Raw genomic sequence first — 27,681 nt, forward strand, 5'->3', positions numbered from 1 at the left:
GGAGGGTAAATTGACCTGGAAACATGTTCTCTTCAGATCAGTATGATTACTGTGAGCGAAATAAACTCCTTCTATGCCTTTTGAACTTCAATTAATAAGATTTGTTTTATGAGCGCTCGGGAAATCAATACAGCATACACGCTTAGTATGGTGTATTCGAAGAATTCTCCTTTATTAGTACGTGTGACCATTTTATATAGGGTCAGAGACAGAGGATAAGATCCCTCTGAACTATGCACCAATAAGAGCCGCAGGGGTGTATATAGAAATGTGAAACTTCCCCGCCATTGGTGTTAGCTAAACCCTATGACACTATTATTGTTGGTGACGTATAGAGCTTCTTTTTTGAATGTTGAGCTGTTTGATATTTTGATTACTTTTTATTGCACTCTGATTTCTTCTTTTCTTGATTACTGCAACTCACTACTCCTTGGTTTTCTTCACACCAAACTCTCCAGTCTGTCGTGAATGTAGTACCAGGGTCATTTTTGTAAAACCACTACACTAAAGGCCCTGTTACACGCTACGATATATCGGGCGATATGTCGCCGGGGTCACGGATTCCGTGACGCACAGCCGGCATCGTTTGACAGCTACGAGCGACTGTTAATGAGCATAAATACTCACCTTATCGTTGCTTGTTGACACGTCATTCATTTCAAAATAATGGTCACATTCCTGGATGCAGGTTGTTCGTCGTTCCCGTGGCAGCACACATCGCTCCGTGTGACACCTCGGGAACGACGAACACAGCTTACTTGCATCCTGCCGGCAATGAGGAAGGAAGGAGGTGGGCGGGATGTTTACGTCCCGCTCATCTCCTCCCCTCCGCTTCTATTGGGCGGCCGCTGTGTGACGTCGCTGTGACGCCAAACGTCCCTCACTCTTCAGGAAGTGGATGTGCGCCGCCCACAGCGAGGTCGTTCGGGAGGTAAGTACGTGTGACGGGGGTTACCGACTTTGTGTGACACGGGCAACTAATTTCCAGTGACGCACAAACGGTAGAGGAGGGTGCGATCGCAAATGCGATCACACAATAAATTGACGCATGTAACGGGGCCTTAAGGATATTTCTGCAAAAAAAAATGTGTTCACAAAAAACTGCACCTAGTGGTAGAAAACGAAAAAAAAAAAAAAAAAACGCATGCGGTTTTTGTGCATTTTTTGCACATTTTCATCTCATGTGGATTTTTTTTAGTAAAATCATTGGCCAGAAGGGCTTAAATACACAGAACAAAAATAGACAAAGAATTGACATGCTGCAGTTTGTTTGTGCACTGGTGCAACTAACTGTGCCAAAAAATGCAGCATGCGCATACAGTCTAATGCTTCCACCCTCTGCCAATAATTGTACTGGTTGTCTATCCGCTACAGAATACGACATGCTGATCACACTCAACAAAACTCTCCACATTGCTGCACAGCCCTACATCTCCTCTTTATCTCCACTCATCCTCTCTACTGTGCTGCAGCACCTTATGTCTCCTCCTCCTCTGTCTAACATACTACTCATTGTCTTTACTGTGCTGCACAGCCCTACATCTCCTCCTCATCTCTACCACCCCGCCCATCCTCTCTACAGAGCTGCACCACCTACATCTCCTCCTCATCTCTACCACCCTGTTCATCCTCTCTACAGTGCTGCACCACCTACATCCCCTCCTCATCTCTACCACCCCACTCATCCTCTCTACTGTGCTGCACCACCCTACTTCTCCTCCTCATCTCTACCACCCCGCCCATTCTCTCTACTGTGCTGCACTACTCTACACCTCCTCCCCACCTCTACCACCCCGCCCATTCTCTCTACAGTGCTTCACAGCCCTACATCTCCTCCTCATCTCTACCACCCTATCCATCCTCTCTACTGTGCTGCACAGCCCTACATCTCCTCCTCATGTCTACCACCCCGCTCATCCTCTCTACAGTGCTTCACAGCATACATATCCTCCTCATTTCTACCACCCCACCCATCCTCTCTACAGTGCTGCACTACCCTACATCTCCTCCTCATCTCTACCACCTCACCCATCGTCTCTATAGTGCTGCACTGCCCTACATCTTCTCATCATCTCTACCACCCTGCTCAAACTCTCCACAATGTTGTAGCGCCATACATCTCCTTCCTCATAGCTGCCTATTACTCTACTTTTTTTCTTCACAGTGCTGTACCGATCTACATCTCTTCCTCATCTCTACCACCCTGCCCATCCTTTCTACCATGGTGCACCACCCTACATCTCCTCCCTAATCTCTGTTTATAACTGTACTTGGTCTCTTCACAGTGCTACACCACCCTATATCACCTCCTTATTACGGTCTACTACCCTACTTGTCCACTCCACAATGCTGCACCACTCTACATCTCCTCCCTTATCTATGTCTGTAACTCAACCTGTCCTCTCTACAGTCATGCACTGCCCTACATCTTCTCCTCATCTGTCTACCTCCCCACTTCAGCTCTCCACTGTGCTGCAGCACATCTCTTCCCCATCTCTGTCTATAACTCTGCCTGTACTATCCAGTGCTGCACTGCTCTACATCTCCTCCTCATCGCTATCTGTGCACTCCACATTTCTGCACTCCCTTAAATCTTCTTCTACATCTATGTCTTTAACTCTGCCTGCACTTACTTTCCAAAGTGCTGGACCATCCGACATCTCCTCATCTCTGACCAAAAACCTCTATAATCGAAAACTCCCATTCCTGCCTCCAAAACTTTTCTCACGCTGCACCAGTTTTCTGGAATGTGCTACCTCACACAATCAGTGTCCACATTTTTTAGCATGTCTTGAAAATATCATTACACTAATGTAATTTTTCTCAATGATTCCGTCCTACATATTTCATCGTTATTTTGTCCCTTCGATCTTCTGTGCCCCGCACTCTCCGTACACTCAGGAGCGCTTAATATCTGGACATATACAGAGAGTGGGTGGTGACAGCTGGTTCAGCTTTGCATGAACATCCTTATTGATTACAAAGATGGTTGAAACCCAGAAATTATGGGGTGCTATTGAGCAATCGTTAATCCTATGGAAGCGGTTGATTGGATAAATTAATCTGTTTCTTATATTATATCGCAAGAACACGACCTCAGCTAGAAAAGTGTAACAATAAATCAGTCATAAATTAGCATTCTATTATTATAATATTTTTTTCTTTTAAAACAATTGATCTTGGCTGATGCGGTCACGTTCCGAAATAAACTCTCCGTGATCCTGGCACCGGGATATAAAAAAGCCTAAAAGCATTAATGGAAAAAAAAAACATTCCAAAATTCTGTGAGCGCGAAGGGCAGAGAAGTTCACGAGAGGGAACACAAGTAATGAAAGAACGGCGAACTTTATACGGAAGGAGGAGAAGTGATCATTTTATTTTTCTTAAAATGAGGATATTCATAAAGTAGCGACAAGGGTCAAACAGTGAACTTTTGTTCTCGTACTAAAAGCCCCGGACAATAAATGCCGATATACACTTTGTAGGCTGACGTCCGCACATTCTCACACAGAACTTCACACCTAACACAGGCTTTTATATAGCATCGAATGTGATATCTCCGAGGGTATTTATTGTGTAGAGGTGATAATCACCCATAATACTTCCATAATTAACCCATATAGTAATACTTAGCCTCTGGGAATATTTCTGTTACATTTTTTGTTTAATTTTCTCTACATGATTATGAGGGTAGCCATCTTGATCCTGTGTTATCAGTCATTGTGCAAGGAGAGGGAGGAGGTGAGCTGTGACATCTATTGTGAATGGTGGATCCTGCATTATGTACTGTATATAGAGGTGATATCAGTCATTGCATAGGAGGAGGTGAGCTGTAACATCCCCTATTTTGAATGGTGGATCATGTGTTTTCTACTGTATGTATAGGTGCTATAAGTCATTATACAGGAGGGGGAGCAGGTGAACTGTGACATCACCTATTGTGAATGATAAATCCTGTAAAATCTACTGTATGAAGAGGTGTTATCAATCATTGTATAGAAGGAGGAGGTGAGCTGTGACATCACCTATTGTGAATGGTGGATCTTGAGTTATCTACTGTATATAGTGGTGTTACCAGTAATTGTACAGGAGGAGGAGGTGAGCTATGACATCTATTGGGAATGGTGGATCCTGTGTTATCTACTGTATATAGAGGTGTTATCAGTCATTGTACAGGAGCAGGAGGTGAGCTGTGACATCCTCTATAGTGAATTGTGGATCTTCTTGTGTTATCTACTGTATATAGAGGTGTTACCAGTCATTGTACAGGAGGAGGAGGTGAACTGTGATATCACCTATTCTAAATGGTGGATCTTGTGTTATCTACTATATATAGAGGTGTTACCAGTCATTGTACAGGAAGAGGAGGTGAGCTGTGACGTCACCTATTGTGACTGGTGGATCCTGTGTTATCTACTGTATATAGTGGTGTTATCAGTCATTGTACAGAAGGAGGAGGAGGTGAGCTGTGACGTCACCTATTGTGAATAGTTGATCCTGTGTTATCTACTGTATATAGAAATGTTATCAGTCATTATACAGTCATTGTACCCTACAAGTCATTGGGTATGGTGGCTGTGTGGAGTGGCCTCCACGCTCACCTGACCTGACCCTACTGGACTTCTTTCTGTGAGGTCACATCAAACAGCAGGTGTATGCGACCCCTCCACCAACATTGCAGGACCTACGACGACGTATCACAGATGCTTGTGCAAACGTGTCCCCTACCATATTGCACAACGTGCTGAAAGATACAGTATGCTGTGCAGAGTCCAGATGTGCATTGCACCTGACGGGGGCCGCTTTGAGCATCAAAGTTAAATGAGCGCCATATGCGTGACCAGCATTCAATGTTTGGGGGGGTCATGGGTTTCATATCATAGCAGTTCTGTATGCAAGGTGTCGATTCGTATTGAATTGATGATGCCCTAAAATATTTTAATTCACTTTTTTTTTTCTCTATCCCGTTCCGTTTTCGAGATAAAAATGCTAACTCCGTTGTTTTCCACCAGGTGGCGCTATAGGTGGTTTAATTGCATAGCGCATGGCTACTTGACTATATCTAGACACCACTTCTATGCCTATAGCTGCTGCCGCTCTCAAGTTAATGGTGGTGGACAGGATATGGGTGGACACTGTATAGAGGTGATATCTGTCATTCTGCAGTAAGAGGAGGAGGTGAGCTGTGACATCACCCATTTTGAATGGTGGATCCTGTTTTGTCTCTTCTGAAAATGGTGATAAAATCTATTTTTTTTTTAATTTACTTTTTACTAGTTTTATCTAAGTGGTAAAAACCAAAAATAAACTATAGATTAATGTGATATTACTGAATCCGTACTGACCTGTAGACCAAAATTACTAAATTATTTTAGCACTAAATAAATCCTTAAAAACCCAGCAATTTGGGTTGTTTTTTTAATCCCATCCCACTTAAATTCTCTAATACAGCTATATTGATGTAAAAATAAAATTAAAACAATATATAGTTCTTTGAAGGCAAAAAGGTAACAACAAAAGAGAAAAAAATACAAATGTCTGTTTCTCCAATGGGTGGAAAAAGGAGAATTGGTGAATTTCCAAGACACAAACCCTCTCTCCATTACTAGCATTGCCAACTTGTCATTTCCGCCCTCACTAATAATGGCGGCTCTCACAAAGTGCACCGGTGTCATGCACCCGGCTGTATTGCTGATCCATATAAGCTCTGTGCTGTGCAGAGCTGTAATACTATGGTGCCCATAGAAGTGTATGGACCCGTACTTTATCTCTTATACGAAGCTCTGTCCGGAGAGGACTGACGACCACAAAGGTGCAACATTTTTATTTATTTTCTGGATACTTACGTAAATGTGGATTTATTGGAGCTGAAAAAAAGGAAAAAAATGCATTAAAATAAGACCAAAATATTCAGAGGTAATATTACATATTTTGCAATTCACAAAGAATTTCATGACTTTACTATTCTGAAAAAAAAAATCCCAAAATATAAGAAATCTGTTAAAAACGGTTTATTTGGAATAGTTATGGAAATGAGCTGAGTCTTCCGTATCCTCCCCGCCTGCCGCCTACTTTACTTCCCCTCCCATAATCTAGTGCAAGTGTAGCAGGTGTTATAATCTACTTGTTGCCGGGCCGGGGGTGTAGATCCTCTGTGTCGTCATGGGGTGGCCCTGCCCGGTTCCGTTACCCCGAGGCGTACAGGAAGGACGGTTGGAGGGTGACAGGGAGGATGGAGGTAGTAGTCGGAGGTTAGGAAAGTCTATTAGGATTGTGACACCACCTGTGGTACGCTGCCAGGGATGGGCCGCCGCTGCAGGGTGTCTCACCGGGGCAGATGCTGGGTGCAGCCAGGACGGTGTCGCTCCCCGCAACTGGAGCAGGATTACCCCGGGGAGGATGCTGGGGGCTGGTGGTAGTCCCCGTTGGCGCCGCAGCACTGGGCGACATTGCCAGTAAAGGACAGGCAGAGACAGGGGCTGCGGCTCCAAGTCTTTTTACGCAGGTTGTTAAGGCGCTGCCCCAGAGTACCCTCCTCTGCCACGATGGGCTCCAGCCGATCCTGGACCCGTCGGCGGTCAGCTCCGGTGCCCGTGAAAGTCTGTTAGTGAAGTGTCCCTCGGTTGCTATCCGGAACCTGGGCCGGGCCTTGTGCTCCAAGCCACGGGCCCATGAAGAGAGAGAAACACTAACTCCAGTTGTCAGTGCTAGATGTAATCCCAAGCTGTGCCCAGGAAGGTTTTGTCTAGAGTGCGTTGGTTGCACCTACTTCTACCCCATGTGGTGCCCGCCCCGGTGGTTGTTCTAGCGAATAGGGAAGTCCCATGCTTCATGATGGCTAATTATCCTGTCTGCCCTAGTGCAACCCCCTGTGAGAAAGCACCTACTGTTGTTTGTGTGTGTTTTGTGAAGGGTTGACCCCCTCCTGACCCGGTGTAGATATTACCCTTGAAAAGTGGTGTAATACCCTGTGGCGCCTAAAGCCCAGGTGCGCCACACAAGCACATCCATTTCCCGTGCCGGTGCATGCACAGAAAGCTCCTAATGGTGAAGACTGTTTTGCATTTATGGACCATGGCAGACATTAACTGTCTTCTTCACGAGGATGACCGACGTAGGAGGAGCAAACAGTTTTCTAAACTCCTGCTGCTCGCCTCTGCACCATCTTCTCATGTTAGCAAGATATCACTTCTCTATTTGCTGGTCGCTATAAATTAGACCGCTAGGGACCCCCTCCCTCCAACAAATCCTAATAAAGGGCTTGGAAGTGCCTTTTTAGAAAGGAGCAATGGCCGCCACTAGATTTGAGCCAAAATGTTTGTGCCATCCTACTCCAATGTCTAGTCTGGCAATGTATGACAGCCAGATATGGGCAGCCTTCACTTTTGCAGGTGGCATTCTATTTGTGGCTGGCATATTTGGCTTGGCATCTTGGAATCTTCTTACACTAACAAGGTATCATGGTCATCTCCTTGTTTTTGGAGACTAGTGGTAGCCCGAGGACTGGAGCCTCTTATCTCTATCTGGAACTGTGCATTTAAATGTGGTTTTGCTTTCTTTGGTAGTGAAGTAGTTAAATGTCAGTTTTTTTACTGGCAGTTCTCCTGCAGTTGAGGTCAGCTGCAGCTGCTTTGTTGACACATCGCCTTCTGGTTTAATAGCCAGGTCTACCAGCAAGCTTTGCTGACTATACAAAGCCATTTGCATGCTGGCTGCCTTGGTGGAAGGAGCTACTGTGGATTCTCCTGGAGTTGTATTCTATCCATTTTGTTTGTGTACCCCCTGTTTGTCTTCCCTACCCTCTTGTCTCTATAGTGCAGTGGTGGGTCAAGTGGACCTCACCTGCCTCTCACTAGTCAGGATCTCTATAGGGTTTCTCAGGGACTGTTGAGGAGACTGTATAGGGACTGGCTAGGTGAGTAGGGACAGCTCAGGTGAAGTTAGGAGGTGTCCATCTACCCTTTCACTAGTCCCAGGGCCCACTATTGTTATTGTGTCCCCAGTGTTCCCTACTTGTCTGTGGCCTTTTTAGGTGTGTGTTTTGTTGTGCGTCACACCTCAGGTGGTTGGAACGTGTTTGCCACATGCGTTGCATGACACAAGCTCCAATAATGTTTGTCAGCCACAGAACTGTTGGCCACTACCCTGGACCTTTTCATTCAAGACTAGCCAATACAGCTCCATTGATTGACTATTGCCCTGCTGAACTCAGCCAAGTACTTCGTTATTTCCAGAAGTCTCATGCGCAATAAGTAAAACAGTGAAGGAGATTGCTCCATTTTAACACTGCATTTTCGAGCCCTTTTTCGGGTTTGGTTCCCGTTTTTGGGAGCAATGGGGGAAACATTTGCTATGATAGAAATAATCCTTAAACTTTAGGCATCATAAGGCACATTCAGGATTAGGCGATGGTTCTGGGAATGGTGCATAATAGTAAAGGGGGTGGATGTTAGATATTAACGACACCCAACTAAGCCAAACCATTGTTATGGACAGACACTTACCGCTGTACTTGATAATTCGGATGGCTGAGTCCCCTTCTCCAAATCTGTTGATAGGGGTGAGTCGGATTTCATAGGGCTCTGGCTTGACAAGTTTGGTCAAGTTATTCGTTATTAACTCTCCTTTTTTAATGAATCCTTCGACTGACATCTCCGTTTCCCACCAGCGCTGTTGACCGGCCTGTCGTAAACAAAAATGGAAGACTCTACTAACAGTTCATATTACGAGACTGCCATTACATTTCGAGCACACATCTACAATTAACTTCAAGCCCACGGTTTGCAAACAAATAATTCCAACTTACTGGCTTTTTCATTTGAGGTGGCCACCATTGAAAAATGCTGTTACGAAATCCAATATTACCCTTATAATTTCTTGGAAGACTCTATTATAGCCAACAAGGAGGTTCTGTCCTCACTGGCACCAGATTGTACTAGTGGTGGTAATACATCAATGTAGACTATGTCATCTGATATCCCTTGAAGGGGTTATCCTGTAGCTAAAAACTATTAATAAAGACCTAAAATTGGTGGGAAAAAAAAGAAGCAATACCATTATTGACCTTCCAGTGCTCCCATTTTAGCACCTTCCTGGCTCCTGCTAATTTTTTTATTTTAGTTTTGCCTCTAAACATTGAATATATTCTGCAATCTCTAAACAGCCAATCACAAGCCACCTTGGGGACTAGCCTTAGTCATTCATTGGCTGAGAGGGCATTTCCTGTCATTTCCATTGTATCAAAATGGAACTAGGAAGTAGAAACATAAGGAGTTAGATTAGTATTGGAAAGATACCTGTTAAAATTCGTCAAAGAGAGTATTACTACTTTGATTTTTATCTTTCTGGTTTCATACAAAGTTTATTAAGACTATCTTTTGTTCGATGGCCAACGCCCTTTAAGTCTCCATTACAAATCATGATTCAACAAGCAGGAGACTGTCACAATGTTACTTCAGTATAGCAAGAACAGGGAGGCTCCTATGCTGTCTCTTATCGTCCAGATTACTCCTAATGGTGGAGATGCTGGAGTCCTGTCCCTTTCTATACTAATGAAAAATACTACTGTAAGGCTATGTGCACACTTTGCGTTCTGGCGTAACAAATAAAACGCAGCGTTTTGTCACTGCATGTTCGTTTAAAAACGTAGCCAAAACGCTGAGTTTTGAATGCAGAATTCATGCGTTCTGGATGCTTGTTCTCCCATAGACAGAGAGGAAAAAGCATCCAAAACGCACAAAAGAAGTGACATGTTGTTCTTAGAACGCATCAATTTTTTGTCAAAAATTTGGCATCCAAAATGCTGCGTTTTAAAACGCAACATGCGCATGGTATGTGCTGACTTCTCATAGACTTTGCTGGGGACGCAGAACTCATGCGTTTATGCTACAGTTCAAAACGCATGTAAATACGCAACGTGCGCACAGTCCCTTATACTCCCCTTCAACCAAGGGAGGGATGAAGCAGGAGTCAGATGGTAAACAGATAAGGACAAACAAGAGAAAACCAAACCTCTGACACACTGCACACATAGGAATAGGCAAAGAGAGACTCAGGAGAAAAACAAGAGCAGGAGGGCAGCAATAAATAGACAAGGGTTAACTCCACAACTGCAAACAACAACAGGTATCGCACCAAATAGTTAGTCTGGGAAGGTGTGGTATTCCAAACTAAGAAACCATAGCTGGCATAGGTGGAAGCATCTAGCCAGCATATATAGGAGGGGAGCAGATGTGATTGGCTCCCCACAACATGTGATCAAAGAAGACTAACATTCAGACTAGCAGAGATTAACTCTTGGTAGCCTGCCTTTGAATTAGCACTCAGCAGGTTGACACCAGCGTCTGCCTGCAGAGATCACAGACATCAGAGACGTTATCGGGTGAGTGTCACAATGTGTAGTCTGAACAGAACTGGTGAAGTCTGTGAAACTCTGTGAGACAGAGACATTTTAAAGAAATAACTTTTCTATTACTTTCTTAATGACAGCTGCAAAACAAGCAGCACCAGCTTTACACCTCTAGGCACAGATTGGCACCTTACACTCCATAGTAGGGTACACTTTAAAAGGGGTTTTGCAATATATAAAGACAATATGGTCGCTTTTTGCCACAATAGCTATACATCAGTCCACAAGTGGCATGTGATAGTACAGCTCATCTCCATTAACTGCAATAGGGCAGAACTTCGACAATAGGGACAAATTAAGGACGGGTGGGGCACTGCTTCTGGGAACATTTTTCTTTACCCTGTACAACCTTTATCCTATATTTATCCATTTAAAAATTTAAACCAGCGCCCTCTGCAGCAGAGGTGAGGGAATATATGTAATATATGGAACTACTGTAAATCCTACAAGAATTTTCCAAAAATTCACATTCCCAAAAATGGCAATTTTTTTTTACATTTTTTCGGTAATTTGTTTCTGCAAAAAAAGGTTGCATGGGGTATAAACAGCATATACTTTGGGCATGGAATAAATTCTGCCTTTTTGTTTTCTAGTTGGATGGGGGAAGGTGGTTTATTCATTTCGGATGGTTCAATAGAGCAGAGTGTAGGTAGGTGATAAATCAATAGAGTGGGGTGTAGGTAGGTGATATATCAATAGAGCGGGTGTAGGTAGGTGATATATCAATAGAGCGGGTGTAGGTAGGGGATGGATCAATAGAGTGGGGTGTAGGTAGGTGATAGATCAATAGAGTGGGGTGTAGGTAGGTGATAGATCAATAGAGCGGGTGTAGGTAGGGGATGGATCAATAGAGTGGGGTGTAGGTAGGTGATATATCAATAGAGCGGGTGTAGGTAGGGGATGGATCAATAGAGTGGGGTGTAGGTAGGGGATGGATCAATAGAGTGGGGTGTAGGTAGGGGATGGATCAATAGAGCGGGTGTAGGTAGGTGATAGATCAATAGAGCGGGTGTAGGTAGGGGATGGATCAATAGAGTGGGGTGTAGGTAGGTGATATATCAATAGAGCGGGTGTAGGTAGGGGATGGATCAATAGAGTGGGGTGTAGGTAGGTGATATATCAATAGAGTGGGGTGTAGGTAGGTGATAGATCAATAGAGTGGGGTGTATGTAGGTGATAGATCATAGAGTGGGGTGTAGGTAGGTGATGGATCAATAGAGTGGGGTGTAGGTAGGTGATATATCAATAGAGTGGGTTGTAGGTAGGTGATGGATCAATAGAGCGGGGTGTAGGTAGGGGATGGATCAATAGAGTGGGGCGTAAGTAGGTGATGGATCAATAAAGCGGGGTGTAGGTAGGTGATGGATCAATAAAGCTAGGTGTATGTAGGTGATGGATTAATAGAGCGGGGTGTAGGTAGGTGATGGATCAATAGAGCGGGGTGGGTGTAGGTAGGTGATGGATCAATAGAGCGGGGTGTAGGTAGGTGATGGATCAATAGAGCGGGGTGTAGGTAGGTGATGGATCAATAAAGCGGGGTGTAGGTAGGTGATGGATCAATAGAGCGGGGTGTAAGTAGGTGATGGATCAATAGAGCGGGGTGTAGGTAGGTGATGGATCAATAGAGCGGGGTGTAGGTAGGTGATGGCTCAATAGAGCGGGGTGTAGGTAGGTGATGGATCAATAGAGCGGGGTGTAGGTAGGTGATGGATCAATAGAGCGGGGTGTAGGTAGGAGATGGATCAATAGAGCGGGGTGTAGGTAGGAGATGGATCAATAGAGTGGGGCGTAGGTAGGTGATGGATCAATAAAGCGGGGAGTAGGTAGGTGATTGAAATATAGCGCCCTACAGGGCAGGTGTTTTAACCTACTCGTTGCCGGGCCGGGGGTGTTGATCCTCTGCATCGTCACGGGGTGGCCTGGCCCGGTTGCGTTGCCCCGAGGCGTACAGAAAGGAGGGTTGGAGGGTGGCAGTGACAGTTAGAAAAGTTTATTAGATGATCGTGACGCCACCTGTGGTACACGGCCAGGGATGGGCCACTGCTGCAAGGCCTCTCACTGGGGCAGATGTTGAGTGCAGCCGGAATGGTGTTGCTCCCCACAGGAGGAGTGGGGTTACCCCGGGTAGGATGATGGAGGACAGACAGTGGTCCCCGTTGGTGCCGCAGCGCTGGGCGCCAGCAAAGGAGAGGCAGAGACAGGGGCTGCGGTTCCAGGTCTTTTACTCACAAGGAGTTCAGGTGCTGCCCCAGAGTACCATCCTCTGCCATGATGGGCTCCAGCCGATCCCAGATAGTTGGCGGTCACCGCCAGTGCCCGTTAAAGTCTTTTAGTGAAGTGTCCCTCGGTTGCTATCCAGAACCCAGGCCGAGCCTTCTGCTCCAAGCCATGGGCCCATGAAGAGAGAGAAGAGAGAGCACTAACTCCAGTTGTCAGTTCTAGGTGTTGTCCCAAGGTGTGCCCAGGAAGATTCTGTCTAAAGTGTGTTGGTTGCGCCTCCTTCTATCCCATGTGGTGCCTGCCCCCAGTAGTTGCCCTAGCGATGGGGAAAATCCCATTCTCTGTGATGGCTAACTATCCTGCCTGCCCTGGTCCAACCCCCTGTGAGTAAGCACCTGCTGTTGTTTGTGTGTGTTTTGTGAAGGCACCGGCAGGTTAACCCCCTCCTGACCCGGGATAGATATTACCCCTGAAAAGTGGTGCAATTCCCTATGGCGCCTGAAGCCCAGGGGCGCCACAGACACATACAAAGACTGATAAATAGGGGGGTAGACATTCGATAGAGCTCTACAAGGTAGATAGATATGGAATATTAGATGGAAGGTGAGGTAACTATTAATATAGATGTAAAACACTGAGAAAACACCATAAATAATGTATTAAAAACTCTGATTAATTATTACATCGTTTTAATTGTTAAAGTTTAGATCAAACGAAATATAAAGTTACTTTCTGAAGAGAAGTTTGGTAACTAAAAGAACAAAGAACTTTACAGAGCGTGGCTCCAGCTATAAAAGAGTCATTTCTGGCATTGGCATCTAGATAAAATGATGATAAAACACAGAACATTGTAATATGAAGAACACGTCTGATCTGCAGGGATGGCTGCAGGTTTTATGTGGGCCCATGGGCACTAGCGTCACAGTGGGCTCCCTGTGCCAACTTCTATCACTAACGCAGTATATTCAATACAGATAATGTTTTCATCATGGTTTTTTGCTGCATTTGTTATGTTTTTATTTTAAAGTAGAAACGTCACATTTATCTATTTTCTGTCATTTTTTAGAAAAAGAAGCAACTTTTGAATATAATTCCACAAATGAGAAGTGAGTGATTTATCCCTCTTACTGCCAGAAAATGTGGCTGCTGAGTCAAATATACAGAATATTTTTATATGTTTTTGTTCTCCTATATTCATATTCATTTAACTCACAATCACAAACCAATATTATCTTTTATGTGGCTGTACCTATATAAGGTCTTGTTTTTGGTCAGATGAAATATAATTTTTTTAGGCACCAATATGTCATAAACATATATTTTTAATGTATATTAAGTTGGGTTTGATGCAGAAAACAAGTAATTGTGCCATTCTTGTTTATGCCACTTACACACATACATACTACCCCCCCGCACACGCACACACACACACACATATATATATTTTTATATATATATATATATATATATATATGTATATATATATATATATATATATATATATATATATGTATATATATATATATATATATATATATGTATATATATATATATATATATATATATATATATATATATATATATGCGCTAGCTGTAGTACCTGGCATTGCTCAGGATAGTAACTGTCTGTCTCTCTGCCAGTCTCTGTCTACATCTCTCTCTCTCTCTCTCTCTCTCTGTGTCTGTCTGTCTCATTCTCTGTCTCTATCTTTTTGCCTGTCTGTCTCTTTCCCTGTCTGTCTGTCTGTCTCTGCCTGTCTCTATCTTTCCCTGGCTGTCTCTTTCCCTGTCTGTTTCTTTCCCTATCTGTCTCTTTCCCTGTTTGTCTCTTTCCCTGTCTCTCTGTTTGTCTCTGTCTGTTTCCCTGGCTACATTGTAACATGACAACTTTACATTCAAGGGTGTGGCTGCACATTGTGACACTCCAACATTCTTCTGGCTGCATTGTGGCTCCCAGCTCCATTGACTTTAATGGAGGCAGTTTTTTGGTGAATAACTGTAAAGCACAGGGTTAAAATTTCCCCTCAAAACATAGTCTATGACGTTCCCTAAGTCAAATGGATTTTCTGTGCAAAATTTTGTGATTGTACATGCGATGGTGCAGATTCTTTTAGTGGACATACATACACACACACACACACACACACACACACACACACACACACACATATATACACTCAGCTTTATATATTAGATGTGTGTGTATATAATATGTGCATGTATATATATATACACGTGTGATGCCCTGGTAAAACCAGGTAGTCACAGTTAGGCCCCTGCACAACCCCGTCCCTCAATAGGAAACACACAGCCAACCAGAAAAGCCTAGTCACCTCCCTTAGGGAAAGATAGACACACCAGTGGGCGTGACCAGGTGGTTGGGACACACCCACCCAGGGTTTCAGACAGCCCAGGGTGAAGAAACAAGTCAGTGAAGTCTGTAGTTCAGTTGGGAGAGGAGTGTGGGCTGGAGCTAGGGGTAGCTCCAGCAGTGAAGCCCAAGTTGAACGGTACCAGGGTAGGAACCCTGGTGCCACTGGCTAGGAGGCAGATGGTGGTCTCCATCAGCAGGAGACGGGAAGATGGCTCGGTGGAACCGAGGTGGACCGGGACAGGGTTGTAGCCCGCCGGTACCGGCAGGGGGAACCGACCCGGAAACCGTATCACAAAGGGGGGTATGTGGACCCTGAAGCCAGGACCAGAACCAACTGGAGCTGGTTAATTAACCGATTGAGGCCAGGACTAGAGGTTCTGCCCTACCCAAAGTCCCTCATAGAAGACAACAGCCCACCGATTAGGGATAAGAGGTCACCGCCAGGGCCCATAGATCCCACGGGCCAGCGTCTGCGGGCATGGCTCCTTAGGCCACATCCAGCCGGGAGTGGACTCCTGAGTTTCAAACAAGGAAAGTCCATCTTACATACAGCAGTGCAGGAAAAGGGTAGAGACCACCAGTCGGTTGGGAGACCAGAACGCAACCGGCCGCGGCACCGGTCACCATCACCTTGGTTTACCAGAGACTTGTGTGTTTTACTAACTGTGTGTACACCAGCACCCCCTGCGGTTGCCATCTCCTGCACGCACCAACCGGGTCCCGGGGCCACCATCCCTGCCCACGGAGGGGTTAACAACTTTCTGCACAACATCTCCCCCGGGTGCCCCGTAACAGCAGCGGTGGTGTCCCACCTCACCACACACCGTGGGTGGCGTCACGAACTTAATACGGCCCAGCCCATACATATACGCCCCCCCCATTTATTCGGCGTGTCCGCGAGAACCCCGGGTCCGGAGACCCTTGAGCTACCACCCCTAAAGGCTTGGATCCGAGCAGCACCGGCTGCTGGCACGGGGGCGGCACACCCATACTACAGTGGGTACGGAAAGTATTTAGACCCCTTTAAATTTTTCACTTTTTGTTTCATTGCAGCCATTTAGTGAATTCAAAAAAGTTCCTTTTTTTCCATTAATGTACACTCTGCACCCCAACCCCATCTTGACAGAAAAAAAACAGAAATGGAGAAATTTTTGCAAATTTATTAAACAAGAAAAACTGAAATATCACATGGTCAAAAGTATTCAGCCCCTTTGCTCAGACACTCATACTGTATGTAAGTCACATGTTGTCCATTTCCTTGTGATCCTCCTTGAGATGGTTCTGCTCCTTCATTGGAGTCCAGCTGTGTTTAAACTGATAGGACTTGATTTGGAAAGGCGCACACCTGTCTATGTGACGCCCTGGACCCCAGGGGTCACAGAACACCACCACACACATACAAACCCCCTTCCCTGGTAGGGACCATCCGTCAAACAAAAACCCTTGTTGCCTCCTCCAGGGTCTGATGTCTACACCAGGTGGGGCGGAGCCAGGCGGTTGGCCCCACCCACCAAGGAGTTCACAGGCCTGGAGGCGGGAAAAGTAGTGAGTTGTTGTAGTTTGGAGTTGAGTGGAGGAGTTGAGAAGAGTGGAAGGAGAGATAGTGAGTGTCTGGGTCGGAGCCCAGGCACCGTCAGCAAGGTCGGCAGACTGTGGTGGCTGTCTGCAGGAGTTAGTGGACGTCCGCGGAACCGTAGAACCGTGATCGGGCGGTGGCCCGCCGGTACCGAACCGGGGAGCGGATTGAAGCTAAGCACCAAGACAGGGTACTCAGACCCTGACTAGGCTCGGAAGCCGCCGTAACGGTCAAATTCTCTGATTGCGGTCTGGACCTCAGAGGTTCATTCCCACCCAAGTCCCGTCAGAAGGCAACAGCCCAACCCGTCCGGATAAGAGCCACCGCCAATGGCCAGAGATCCAAGGGCCAGCGCCTGTGGGCAAAACGGGCTCTCCCGACACGTACAAGCCGGGGAGCGGACTACCCGTGGGAAGCCATAGGAGTCAAACACTTACACACAGGTGCAGGGAAAGACAGCCGCCACCAACCCGTCCAGGGAGAGTGAAGAAGCCGCAGCTGACTGTGGGCCCTGTCCATCCAGCCGTTTGATTACCAGAGATTCTGTCATTGACTATCTGAATGAGTACACCAGTGCCATCCGGCACAGCGCTGCACCGCTGCCCCGCATCCGTGTTGTCTCCCCGCATCAGCACCTGCACCTAGCCCCTACCCACCAACATCCATCCATCCAAACCCCCAACCGGGGCCCCGGGACCAACCGCCCCTACCCACGGAGGGGCCAACACCTCAGCTGCTCCCCGCCATCGCTCCCGGGATCCCCCGTCACCAGCAGCGGTGGTGCCCACCATCACCACAACCCCGTGGGTGGCGTCACAACCGACATCCCAACACCAAACCTCCCCCTTTCCACTCGTGGGCGAGGAGGTGCTGCTCGAGCCCCCGGGTCCGGCCCCGTGCTCGAGCCACCGAGGAGAGGAGCAGAAGCACCAGACCCGAGCGCCAGAGATTCCATCAGGCGAGCGGCGTTCCCCAAAAACCCCTTTCTGCCCGCGACAACTATATAAGACCTCACAGCTTACAGTGCATTTCAAATCAAATGAGAATCATGAGGTCAAAGGAATAGCCCAAGGAGCTCAGAGACAGAATTGTGGCAAGGCACAGATCTGGTCAAGGTTACAAAAGAATTTCTGCAGTACTAAAGGTTCCTAAGAGCACAGTGGCCTCCATAATCCCTAAATGGAAGACGTTTGTACCACCAGAACTCATCCTAGACCTGGCCATCCAGCCAAACTAAGTAATTATGGGAGAAGAGCCTTGGTGAGAGAGGTAAAGAAGAACCCCAAGATCACTGTGGCTGAGCTACAGAGATGCAGTAGAGAGATGGGAGAAAGTTCCACAAAGTCAACTATCACTGCAGCCCTCCACCAGTCGGGCCTTTATGTCAGAGTGGCCCGACAGAAGCCTCTCCTTAGTGCAAGTAAGAAAAAGATGGTCTGCACTCAGACTTATAGTGATGATGTTGCAAGTGAAAATTGGGTCCAGGACCCTAGTATCAAATCCCAAACGAATTCACTGCACTCGATGTATATGATGCAAAATGTGATAAATTTGTCTCCTTAGTGCAAGACATATGAAAGCCTGCATAGAGTTTTCAAAAAACCACATGAAGGACTCCCAGACTATGAGAAATAAGATTCCCTGGTCTGATGAGACAAAGGTAGAACTGTTTGGTGGTGATTCCAAGCGGTATGTGTGGAGAAAGCCAGGCACTGCTCATCACCTGCCCAATACAATTCCAACAGTGAAACATGGTGGTGGCAGCCTATGGGGTCAGGGACAGGATGACTGGTTACAATTGAAGGAAAAATTAATGCGGCCAAGTACAAAGATTTCCTGGAAGAAAACCTCTTCCAGAGTGTTCTGGACCTCAGACTTGGCTGAAGGTTCACCTTCCAACAAGACAATGACCCTAAGCACACAGCTAAAATAACAAAGGAGTGGCTTCAGAACAACTTTGTAACCATTCTTGACTGGCCCAGCGAGAGCCCTGACCTAAACCCAATTGAGCATCTCTGGAGAGACCTGAAAATGGCTGTCCACCAACATTCACCATCCAACCTGATGGAACTGGAGAGGATCTGCAAGGAAGAATGGGAGAGGATCCCCAAAGTAAGAGAAGCTAAACAGAAGGCATTTACGCTGCCACCAGCCCTGACTACAGCACCGGATCATAGAAGGTGAGCATGAAAAAAAAGACCCCCTGCTTGTAACCTCAGACTCTTCATCTATACGTACCCGAGACCACTAATTTACAAACTGTCTTCTCCCCCTTCCAGCACTACCTTTCATTCCTGGTCACACCAGACCAGACCATAATAAATGTCACAGCTCTTTGTTTTTTCTTCGCATGTGCCCCATCCTTAGTTTTGTACTTTATGTATGTTTGGGTTGTTTAGGTTGGGGGAAGACTTTTCAGATAAATGAGTAACTAACTATTAAATGGGTTATCCCCTACCTTTAGAGTTAATTGAAATGCTCACAGAGTGATGTAGGAAATAAGAACAACTTATACTCATCTTTCGTCTTCCGAGCTTTGTACTGTGTCTCTTGCCAAACCCTTACCATTGATGATTTGAGGGGGAAATTTTGACCTTTTTTTAAACTTCTTATGCTACTCTGTGACCATTATGTTTAAGAACGAAACATCTGTGGTGCCCCTGAGGCTCTGGTCGCCACAGGGTACTGCACCTCAGTTAAGGTGCGGTATCCATCTCAGGTGAGGGGGGGTTAATCACCGGTGTTCCACATTCACACTCTACATACAGCTTAGGTGCCTTCTCACAGGGGGGTTGGCTCAGGGTAGATAGGGGGGGTGGCCATCACGATTCATGGGACTTTCCCGGTCACTGAAGCCAGCCACCTGGGTGTGAGTTCCACTTGGGGGTAGAAATAGGCACAACACATTCACATCAGACAGATGAGTCAGGACCATAGTTCTGACAACTCTGAAACTCTTTGACTGTACAAGGCCAGGGGCTTGGAGCGGGAGCTCAGCCAGGGTACCTAACTGCTGAGGGGGGACATCCTAGGAAAATGAGATTCTCTCTCTCTCTTTCTCTTCGAACACTGCTGGTGGCCCCTTACTTGCTTAGGATTGACCAGAGGCCACGACGGCAGAGACCAGAACCTGGGTGCAGCTTTAAATCAGTGAGTAAAAGAACCTGGAACCGCAGTTGCCGACTCAGACTCTGTTTAGTGACATCGTCGCCCCGTACTTCGGCACTCCCAGGGGACTGCCAAACCCTTCGTTATCCACCCGGGGTCCACTCCGCCTGCGAGGAGTGACACCATTCCGGCTGCCATAACACCTGCCCCAATGAGGAATTCTGCAGTGGCGGCTACTCCCTGGCCGCATACCACAGGTGGCGTCACAGCAAACACCCCGCTTTCCCTTCTTTTACTGCACGCTTCGGGGCAATGGAACCAGGCAAGGCCATCCGTGACATCTCCTGACCCGACCCGCAACGGCCCGGCAACGAGTAGTTTAACCACCTGCCCCTTGGAGCGCTACACATCCCCTTTAAGGGTTTATTTTCTATATATTGTTTTGTCCTTATACTGGATAGACAGACAAGTACTACGGTAGTAGATATGAGGCAACTTAAGGCAAAGTTTATTGGAAATGTGGAATACAAATATATATGACTGATATTACTACGTTGTTGACTTATTTTTTTAATTATATTAGTATCATATTTTTGCAGTCAGGCTCTCCTGTTCTCTCTTTATTCTGTATTCATCCTGTGTTTTATGTCTCATTTTTATGACCCACAGTGGTGATTTTGCTATTTATACAAAGAGACTGAAAACCATCTGTATTTTTAATTAATCCCATTAGGGCCCCAGCAGGTTTACAATGATAATAATTTACTCTCGGATATAAATAGCGTCCGTGTTTCTGAAAAAACAATCCCTGTTATCTAGACATGACTCACACTCACACAGCGGGACTGACCAACAGGATTTCTGTTCTATGATTTATTGAAACGACAGTAAAGTAATCTCAAAATTTGATACAAATTTCCCATAAAGAACACCTAGAAATGAAAAAATTACATCATTCAAAAACGATAAAGGAAAAAGAAAAAATGTAGAAGGAAAGATGATAACAAAATTACATAAAGAGATGATCCATTGATTAAAAACCCACGAGGCGCGAAACGCGTCGTAACTTATAAGTTGTTGTATTTTTAGTAAACTCATTCCTTCCCCAATTTTCCATTTACCACTATGGTTTTTTAATTATTTTTTTTAAATAAAGATGTATTTTTTAATCTCTGGAATTGTTGGTTTGAAACTTTGTTACTAATGGGGAACCAGCTGGGACTCATCTGTGATAACTAACTCACTCAAAAACCAACTCACAAAGTGATAATTAATAAGATCATTTTTTATTCAATAATAAAAAAAATTAAAAAAGAGATAAGGTATAATTATATTGAGAGCACACAAGTTGGCGCACATCCACAGGAGAAAGGGATCAGGTCAAAAGGTAAATAAATATTAACCATGCAAAAACAAATGCAAGTTTATAAAGTGGCCAAGAAGCTTAAGAAGAACCTCGCATAAGGAGTCTACTAAAAAGTTCAGACAAACAGTAAATGAACAGTGCATCAAAATAAATAGAACTAAAATGTGGACTTACCTGTAAACATTTCTCCTTACTAGGATGGCGTCATCTCCCGACGCGCGTTTCAGCACAGGGCCTTCATTATATATACAGGTTTTTCTTAAGCTTTGTGATCACTTTGTGATCACGACCCGCACAGAGATGCAGCCAGACACCTGCACAGTCGGTCGCACAGACAGCCACCCGCACAGCCCCCCGCATAGCCCCCTTGCCAATTCTCCACCTCCCGGTAACCTATTTTTGGATTTTAAGATGCACCACTCATTTTCCTTCCAAATTTTTGGAAGGAAAAGTGCTTCTTATAATCCGAAAAATATGGTACATAATGTTCTATTAAGCAATGTGCTAATAATCACACTTGAATGGACTTATTTTTTTTTAATTCTTTTTATAAATCAATGCAAATTTTTCCATCTCACATGTGAAACGTTTATCTGGGGAAGTAAAGGGCCATGGGGAAATCAATGTCATGTTTCATTTATAGCCCAGAATTCTGTCGCTTAAGGTGACTAAATACATTTTTTACTCTAATTTACGCGTGCTATGTAGAGTTGAGCGCGGTTCGTGGTTCGTGGTTCTCCAGTTCGCGGCTCGAGTGATTTTGGGGCATGTTCTAGATCGAACTAGAACTCGAGCTTTTTGCAAAAGCTCGGTAGTTCTAGAAACGTTCGAGAACGGTTCTAGCAGCCAAAAAACAGCTAAATCATAGCTTGGTTTCTGCTGTAATAGTGTAAGTCACTCTGTGAATCAAACTATTATCACATTTCAGTGTATAGTGTGCGTGAACAGCGCCTTCAGATCACTGCTGTTTCTATAATGGCGATCGCCATTTTTTTTTTTTTTTTTTCTTGTCTTCCTTCCCTAAGTGCGCGCGTCTTGTGGGGCGGGCCAGCATGTCAGCCAATCCCAGACACACACACAGCTAAGTGGACTTTGAGCCAGAGAAGCAACGGCATGTGTGATAGGATCTGCATGTCACATGTCCCTGCATTATAAAACCGGACATTTTCTTCACGGACGCCATTATCTGCCTTCTGCGTCTTTGGTGTCAGACATCACTGTCGCAGCTCCGTCTTCCTGAGTCCTATAGCCGATACAGCTGTATGCGCTGCATACACAGCGTTAGACAGCTTAGGGAGAGCACTTTATAGCAGTCCTTTTAAGGGCTCCAACCGGCAGGGTCAGAGAGCCATAGGTGACAGGTCCTGCAAACAGCAACAGCGTCTGTGTAGCCCAGGTCAGGGATTTCCTACCTGCATTTCACCATTAGGAGGGAATAGAAAGGCAGGCTTCCATTCCTCTACCCAGAGCACCACAATCCTGCCACTGTACCCTCTTGTCCTCTGCACACTCCAACTGATAACTAAGCCATTATACTAGCAAACACTCAGTGTACCTAGTGGCATCCTATACGTGGCTATTGGACTTTGCTATAGTCCCACTAGTGCAAAGACATTTGCAGAGCGCGTCTGCCTGCATTGCACACTACAACTCATTCTAAACAAGCCATTATACTAGCAAACACTCAGTGTACCTAGTGGCATCCTATACGTGGCTATTGGACTTTGCTATAGTCCCACTAGTGCAAAGACATTTGCAGAGCGCGTCTGCCTGCATTGCACACTACAACTCATTCTAACCAAGCCATTATACTAGCAAACACTCAGTGTACCTAGTGGCATCCTATACGTGGCTATTGGACTTTGCTATAGTCCCACTAGTGCAAAGACATTTGCAGAGCGCGTCTGCCTGCATTGCACACTCCAACTCATTAAAACCAAGCCATTATACTAGCAAACACTCAGTGTACCTAGTGGCATCCTATACGTGGCTATTGGACTTTGCTATAGTCCCACTAGTGCAAAGACATTTGCATAGCGCGTCTGCCGGCATTGCACACTCAAACTCATTTTAACTAAGCCATTATACTAGCAAACACTCAGTGTACCTAGTGGCATCCTATACGTGGCTATTGGACTTTGCTATAGTCCCACTAGTGCAAAGACATTAGCAGAGCACATCTGCCTGCATTGCACACTACAACTCATTCTAACCAAGCCATTAGACTAGCAAACACTCAGTGTACCTAGTGGCATCCTATACGTGGCTATTGGACTTTGCTATAGTCCCACTAGTGCAAAGACATTTGCATAGCGCGTCTGCCTGCATTGCACACTCAAACTCATTTTAACTAAGCCATTATACTAGCAAACACTCAGTGTACCTAGTGGCATCCTATACGTGGCTATTGGACTTTGCTATAGTCCCACTAGTGCAAAGACATTAGCAGAGCACATCTGCCTGCATTGCACACTACAACTCATTCTAACCAAGCCATTATACTAGCAAACACTCAGTGTACCTAGTGGCATCCTATACGTGGCTATTGGACTTTGCTATAGTCCCACTAGTGCAAAGACATTTGCAGAGCGCGTCTGCCTGCATTGCACACTCCAACTCATTAAAACCAAGCCATTATACTAGCAAACACTCAGTGTACCTAGTGGCATCCTATACGTGGCTATTGGACTTTGCTATAGTCCCACTAGTGCAAAGACATTTGCATAGCGCGTCTGCCTGCATTGCACACTCAAACTCATTTTAACTAAGCCATTATACTAGCAAACACTCACTGTACCTAGTTGTATCCTAAACGTGGCTATTGTACTTTTGTCAATTCACAGTATTGGAACGTTATTTGCAGCACGTCTGCCTGCATTGCACACTCAAACTTTTTTAAACTCAGCCATTTATAGTAGCAAACACTCAGTGTACCTAGTTGTATCCTAAACGTGGCTATTGTACTTTTGTCTATTCACAGTATTGGAACGATATTTGCAGCACGTCTGCCTGCATTGCACACTCTAACTTTTTTAAACTCAGCCATTTATAGTAGCAAACACTCAGTGTACCTAGTTGTATCCTAAACGTGGCTATTGTACTTTTGTCAATTCACAGTATTGGAACGTTATTTGCAGCACGTCTGCCTGCATTGCACACTCAAACTTTTTTAAACTCAGCCATTTATAGTAGCAAACACTCAGTGTACCTAGTTGTATCCTAAACGTGGCTATTGTGCTTTTGTCAATTCACAGTATTGGAACGTTATTTGCAGCACGTCTGCCTGCATTGCACACTCAAACTTTTTTAAACTCAGCCATTTATAGTAGCAAACACTCAGTGTACCTAGTTGTATCCTAAACGTGGCTATTGTACTTTTGTCAATTCAGAGTATTGGAACGTTATTTGCAGCACGTCTGCCTGCATTGCACACTCAAACTTTTTTAAACTCAGCCATTTATAGTAGCAAACACTCAGTGTACCTAGTTGTATCCTAAACGTGGCTATTGTACTTTTGTCTATTCACAGTATTGGAACGTTATTTGCAGCACGTCTGCCTGCATTGCACACTCTAACTTTTTTAAACTCAGCCATTATACTAGCAAACACTCACTGTACCTAGTTGTATCCTAAACGTGGCTATTGTACTTTTGTCAATTCACAGTATTGGAACGTTATTTGCAGCACGTCTGCCTGCATTGCACACTCAAACTTTTTTAAACTCAGCCATTATACTAGCAAACACTCACTGTACCTAGTTGTATCCTAAACGTGGCTATTGTACTTTTGTCAATTCACAGTATTGGAACGATATTTGCAGCACGTCTGCCTGCATTGCACACTCAAACTTTTTTAAACTCAGCCATTTATAGTAGCAAACACTCAGTGTACCTAGTTGTATCCTAAACGTGGCTATTGTACTTTTGTCAATTCACAGTATTGGAACGTTATTTGCAGCACGTCTGCCTGCATTGCACACTCAAACTTTTTTAAACTCAGCCATTTATAGTAGCAAACACTCAGTGTACCTAGTTGTATCCTAAACGTGGCTATTGTACTTTTGTCAATTCACAGTATTGGAACGTTATTTGCAGCACGTCTGCCTGCATTGCACACTCAAACTTTTTTAAACTCAGCCATTTATAGTAGCAAACACTCAGTGTACCTAGTTGTATCCTAAACGTGGCTATTGTACTTTTGTCAATTCACAGTATTGGAACGATATTTGCAGCACGTCTGCCTGCATTGCACACTCTAACTTTTTTAAACTCAGCCATTTATAGTAGCAAACACTCAGTGTACCTAGTTGTATCCTAAACGTGGCTATTGTACTTTTGTCAATTCACAGTATTGGAACGTTATTTGCAGCACGTCTGCCTGCATTGCACACTCAAACTTTTTTAAACTCAGCCATTTATAGTAGCAAACACTCAGTGTACCTAGTTGTATCCTAAACGTGGCTATTGTACTTTTGTCAATTCACAGTATTGGAACGTTATTTGCAGCACGTCTGCCTGCATTGCACACTCAAACTTTTTTAAACTCAGCCATTTATAGTAGCAAACACTCAGTGTACCTAGTTGTATCCTAAACGTGGCTATTGTACTTTTGTCAATTCACAGTATTGGAACGTTATTTGCAGCACGTCTGCCTGCATTGCACACTCAAACTTTTTTAAACTCAGCCATTTATAGTAGCAAACACTCAGTGTACCTAGTTGTATCCTAAACGTGGCTATTGTACTTTTGTCTATTCACACTACTGCAAATCTATGTGCAGCACCTCTGCATGACAACCTCGTGCTCTGTTTTTAATAAGCTATAATGATAGCACAAAATACTGCCATTTTGTGGCATCATAGAACTGGCTGTTGTATTCCATTAGTGCCCCACTGGTGACAAGCTATTTCTAGCACCTCTACATCACACCCTCATGCACATTTAGCTACGCTAATGTTATAGCAAACTCATGGAATTCATTGCTGCATTTCATAATTCGGAGGGATAGAAAGTCAGGCTTCCTTTAGCTTTTCCTTCTGTTCATAGACAGCATCTCCAAGACAAATTTCCCCTCCACGTCTAAGTGTGGAGAGGCAGCTAGTGCGCATGCGTGTGCCGATGTACCCCAGCTGCAGCATAATTACAGTGTTTCGCCTAGTGAGTATGCTCAGCCTGACTGTGCCATTCCTGACGCTAAGTCTTCATTTCGGGATACAGCGCATGCTCCCACACTAAGTGTGAAAAGCCTCTTTGCACAGGTGCTTGCATTCTGTGCCGGGTCTAAGTCCTGTTTTGTGCCTAGACACCATGCTAAAGCTGATAGTCTTTTTTCAGAGACTGTATTTCATGCTACTGAGCATGCTCAGGCACTTCCTGCATCAGAGACTAGGTCCGGTAATGAACTCTTTGGCCCTGGCCCTGATGTGGGGGTCCCATATAGACCACAGGGCATCAGGTGTCCTCCCAAATGGCTTGCAGAGGCCCACACCTATGACTTGTCACCGCATTATTGATGGTCAGACGATGACTGGTGAGGTGTTTGGGTCATGGCAGCCATGAGGTCATCATTGAAGTTGCGTTTCCAAATAGGACGCTAGTTATGCCACTCATGACGTGTCACTCTGCTTTTGTCTCCAGGAGGTGCATTGTGGTTCACCCTGGTTTGGGGCGGACCCAGGTTATAAAAGGGGCTGGAGCCAACAAGGAGGTGCGCAGTCTTCTATTATGCTCCGAAAGAGCACACCTCCATGTGTTGAACCCATTGCGGCTTTAGGCCAGAGGTAGGCAGGGATAGGGTGGTGGATGCAGGCCACCACCACAGTTGGTAACGCAGAACGGTTAAGACCAGCTCCTGTCCTAACAGTCCTGCTTGTGCAGCCCAGTGGCATTAACAGGCCTGCTGCTGCTGATGCGCCTGCTGTCCACAGGTGTGGCCCCTACGCACACGGTCAGCGTACTCAATGGCCCCTGTGTTGTTAACAGGGAGTTCCTGGGCTGGGTGGGCATGTGGACCCTGTGACGCTAACAGGGCTCACAGTCTCCAGATCCGAATGGCGTCTAACTCGGTTCAGGCTACTATTAGTTTCATAGCCACACAGCTCTGTATCCTCCACCAAACCTTCAAGTTGCCAACCTCTCCTTTTCCAACTGGGAGCACGGTGGACACTGACTGCTGAAGGTGATATATACCTTTCTCTTTCTTTTCTTATTAATTTTTGTTATATAGCGGTCACAGATTATATACCACTTTATCCAAATCTGCCAGTCCCACTGTAACAGATGTTGTTTCTTCAGCAAATGTTACAGTTGTTTAACCACCAAATCCACGGACCCAAATTTTTTTCCCCTTTCCAACACACCTGTTCCCCTTTCCAACAGCATCTGTCCTTTTTCAACTCATTTTGGGATATGACCAAAAGTGCAACTGTGCAGGGACACCGTACTCAACGCCATCTCAGCACAGCAGCCATCCCTCGGTCCCTCCGATGTGGACAAGTAAAAGACCATTTCCTCCTATCCATGACAAAGTGTTGAGATTCACTCTGTGCAGCACTGGTGTTTAGTGGAAAAGTAGATCTAAGATTGCGTACCACATTCTGCAGATACTCCTGTATACGTGCGTCTATTTCT

General features: G+C 45.2%; 1 protein-coding gene across 2 annotated transcripts in view; it reads right to left on the reverse strand.

Moving 5' to 3' along the window:
* MDGA2 (MAM domain containing glycosylphosphatidylinositol anchor 2) overlaps positions 1-27,681 on the reverse strand; it is a 798,087-nt gene that overhangs the window by 32,062 nt on the left and 738,344 nt on the right. For both annotated transcript variants that reach the window (XM_075331178.1, XM_075331177.1), the window contains exons 11-12: positions 8,505-8,682; positions 5,847-5,867 (exon numbers count right to left, since the gene is read on the reverse strand). In XM_075331178.1, the coding sequence (XP_075187293.1) occupies positions 5,847-5,867; positions 8,505-8,682 (199 nt within the window). The remainder of the gene's footprint in view (positions 1-5,846; positions 5,868-8,504; positions 8,683-27,681) is intronic.

The sequence above is a fragment of the Anomaloglossus baeobatrachus genome, chromosome 12 (assembly GCF_048569485.1).
Source record: "Anomaloglossus baeobatrachus isolate aAnoBae1 chromosome 12, aAnoBae1.hap1, whole genome shotgun sequence".
Classification (NCBI taxonomy): Eukaryota; Metazoa; Chordata; class Amphibia; order Anura; family Aromobatidae; genus Anomaloglossus; species Anomaloglossus baeobatrachus.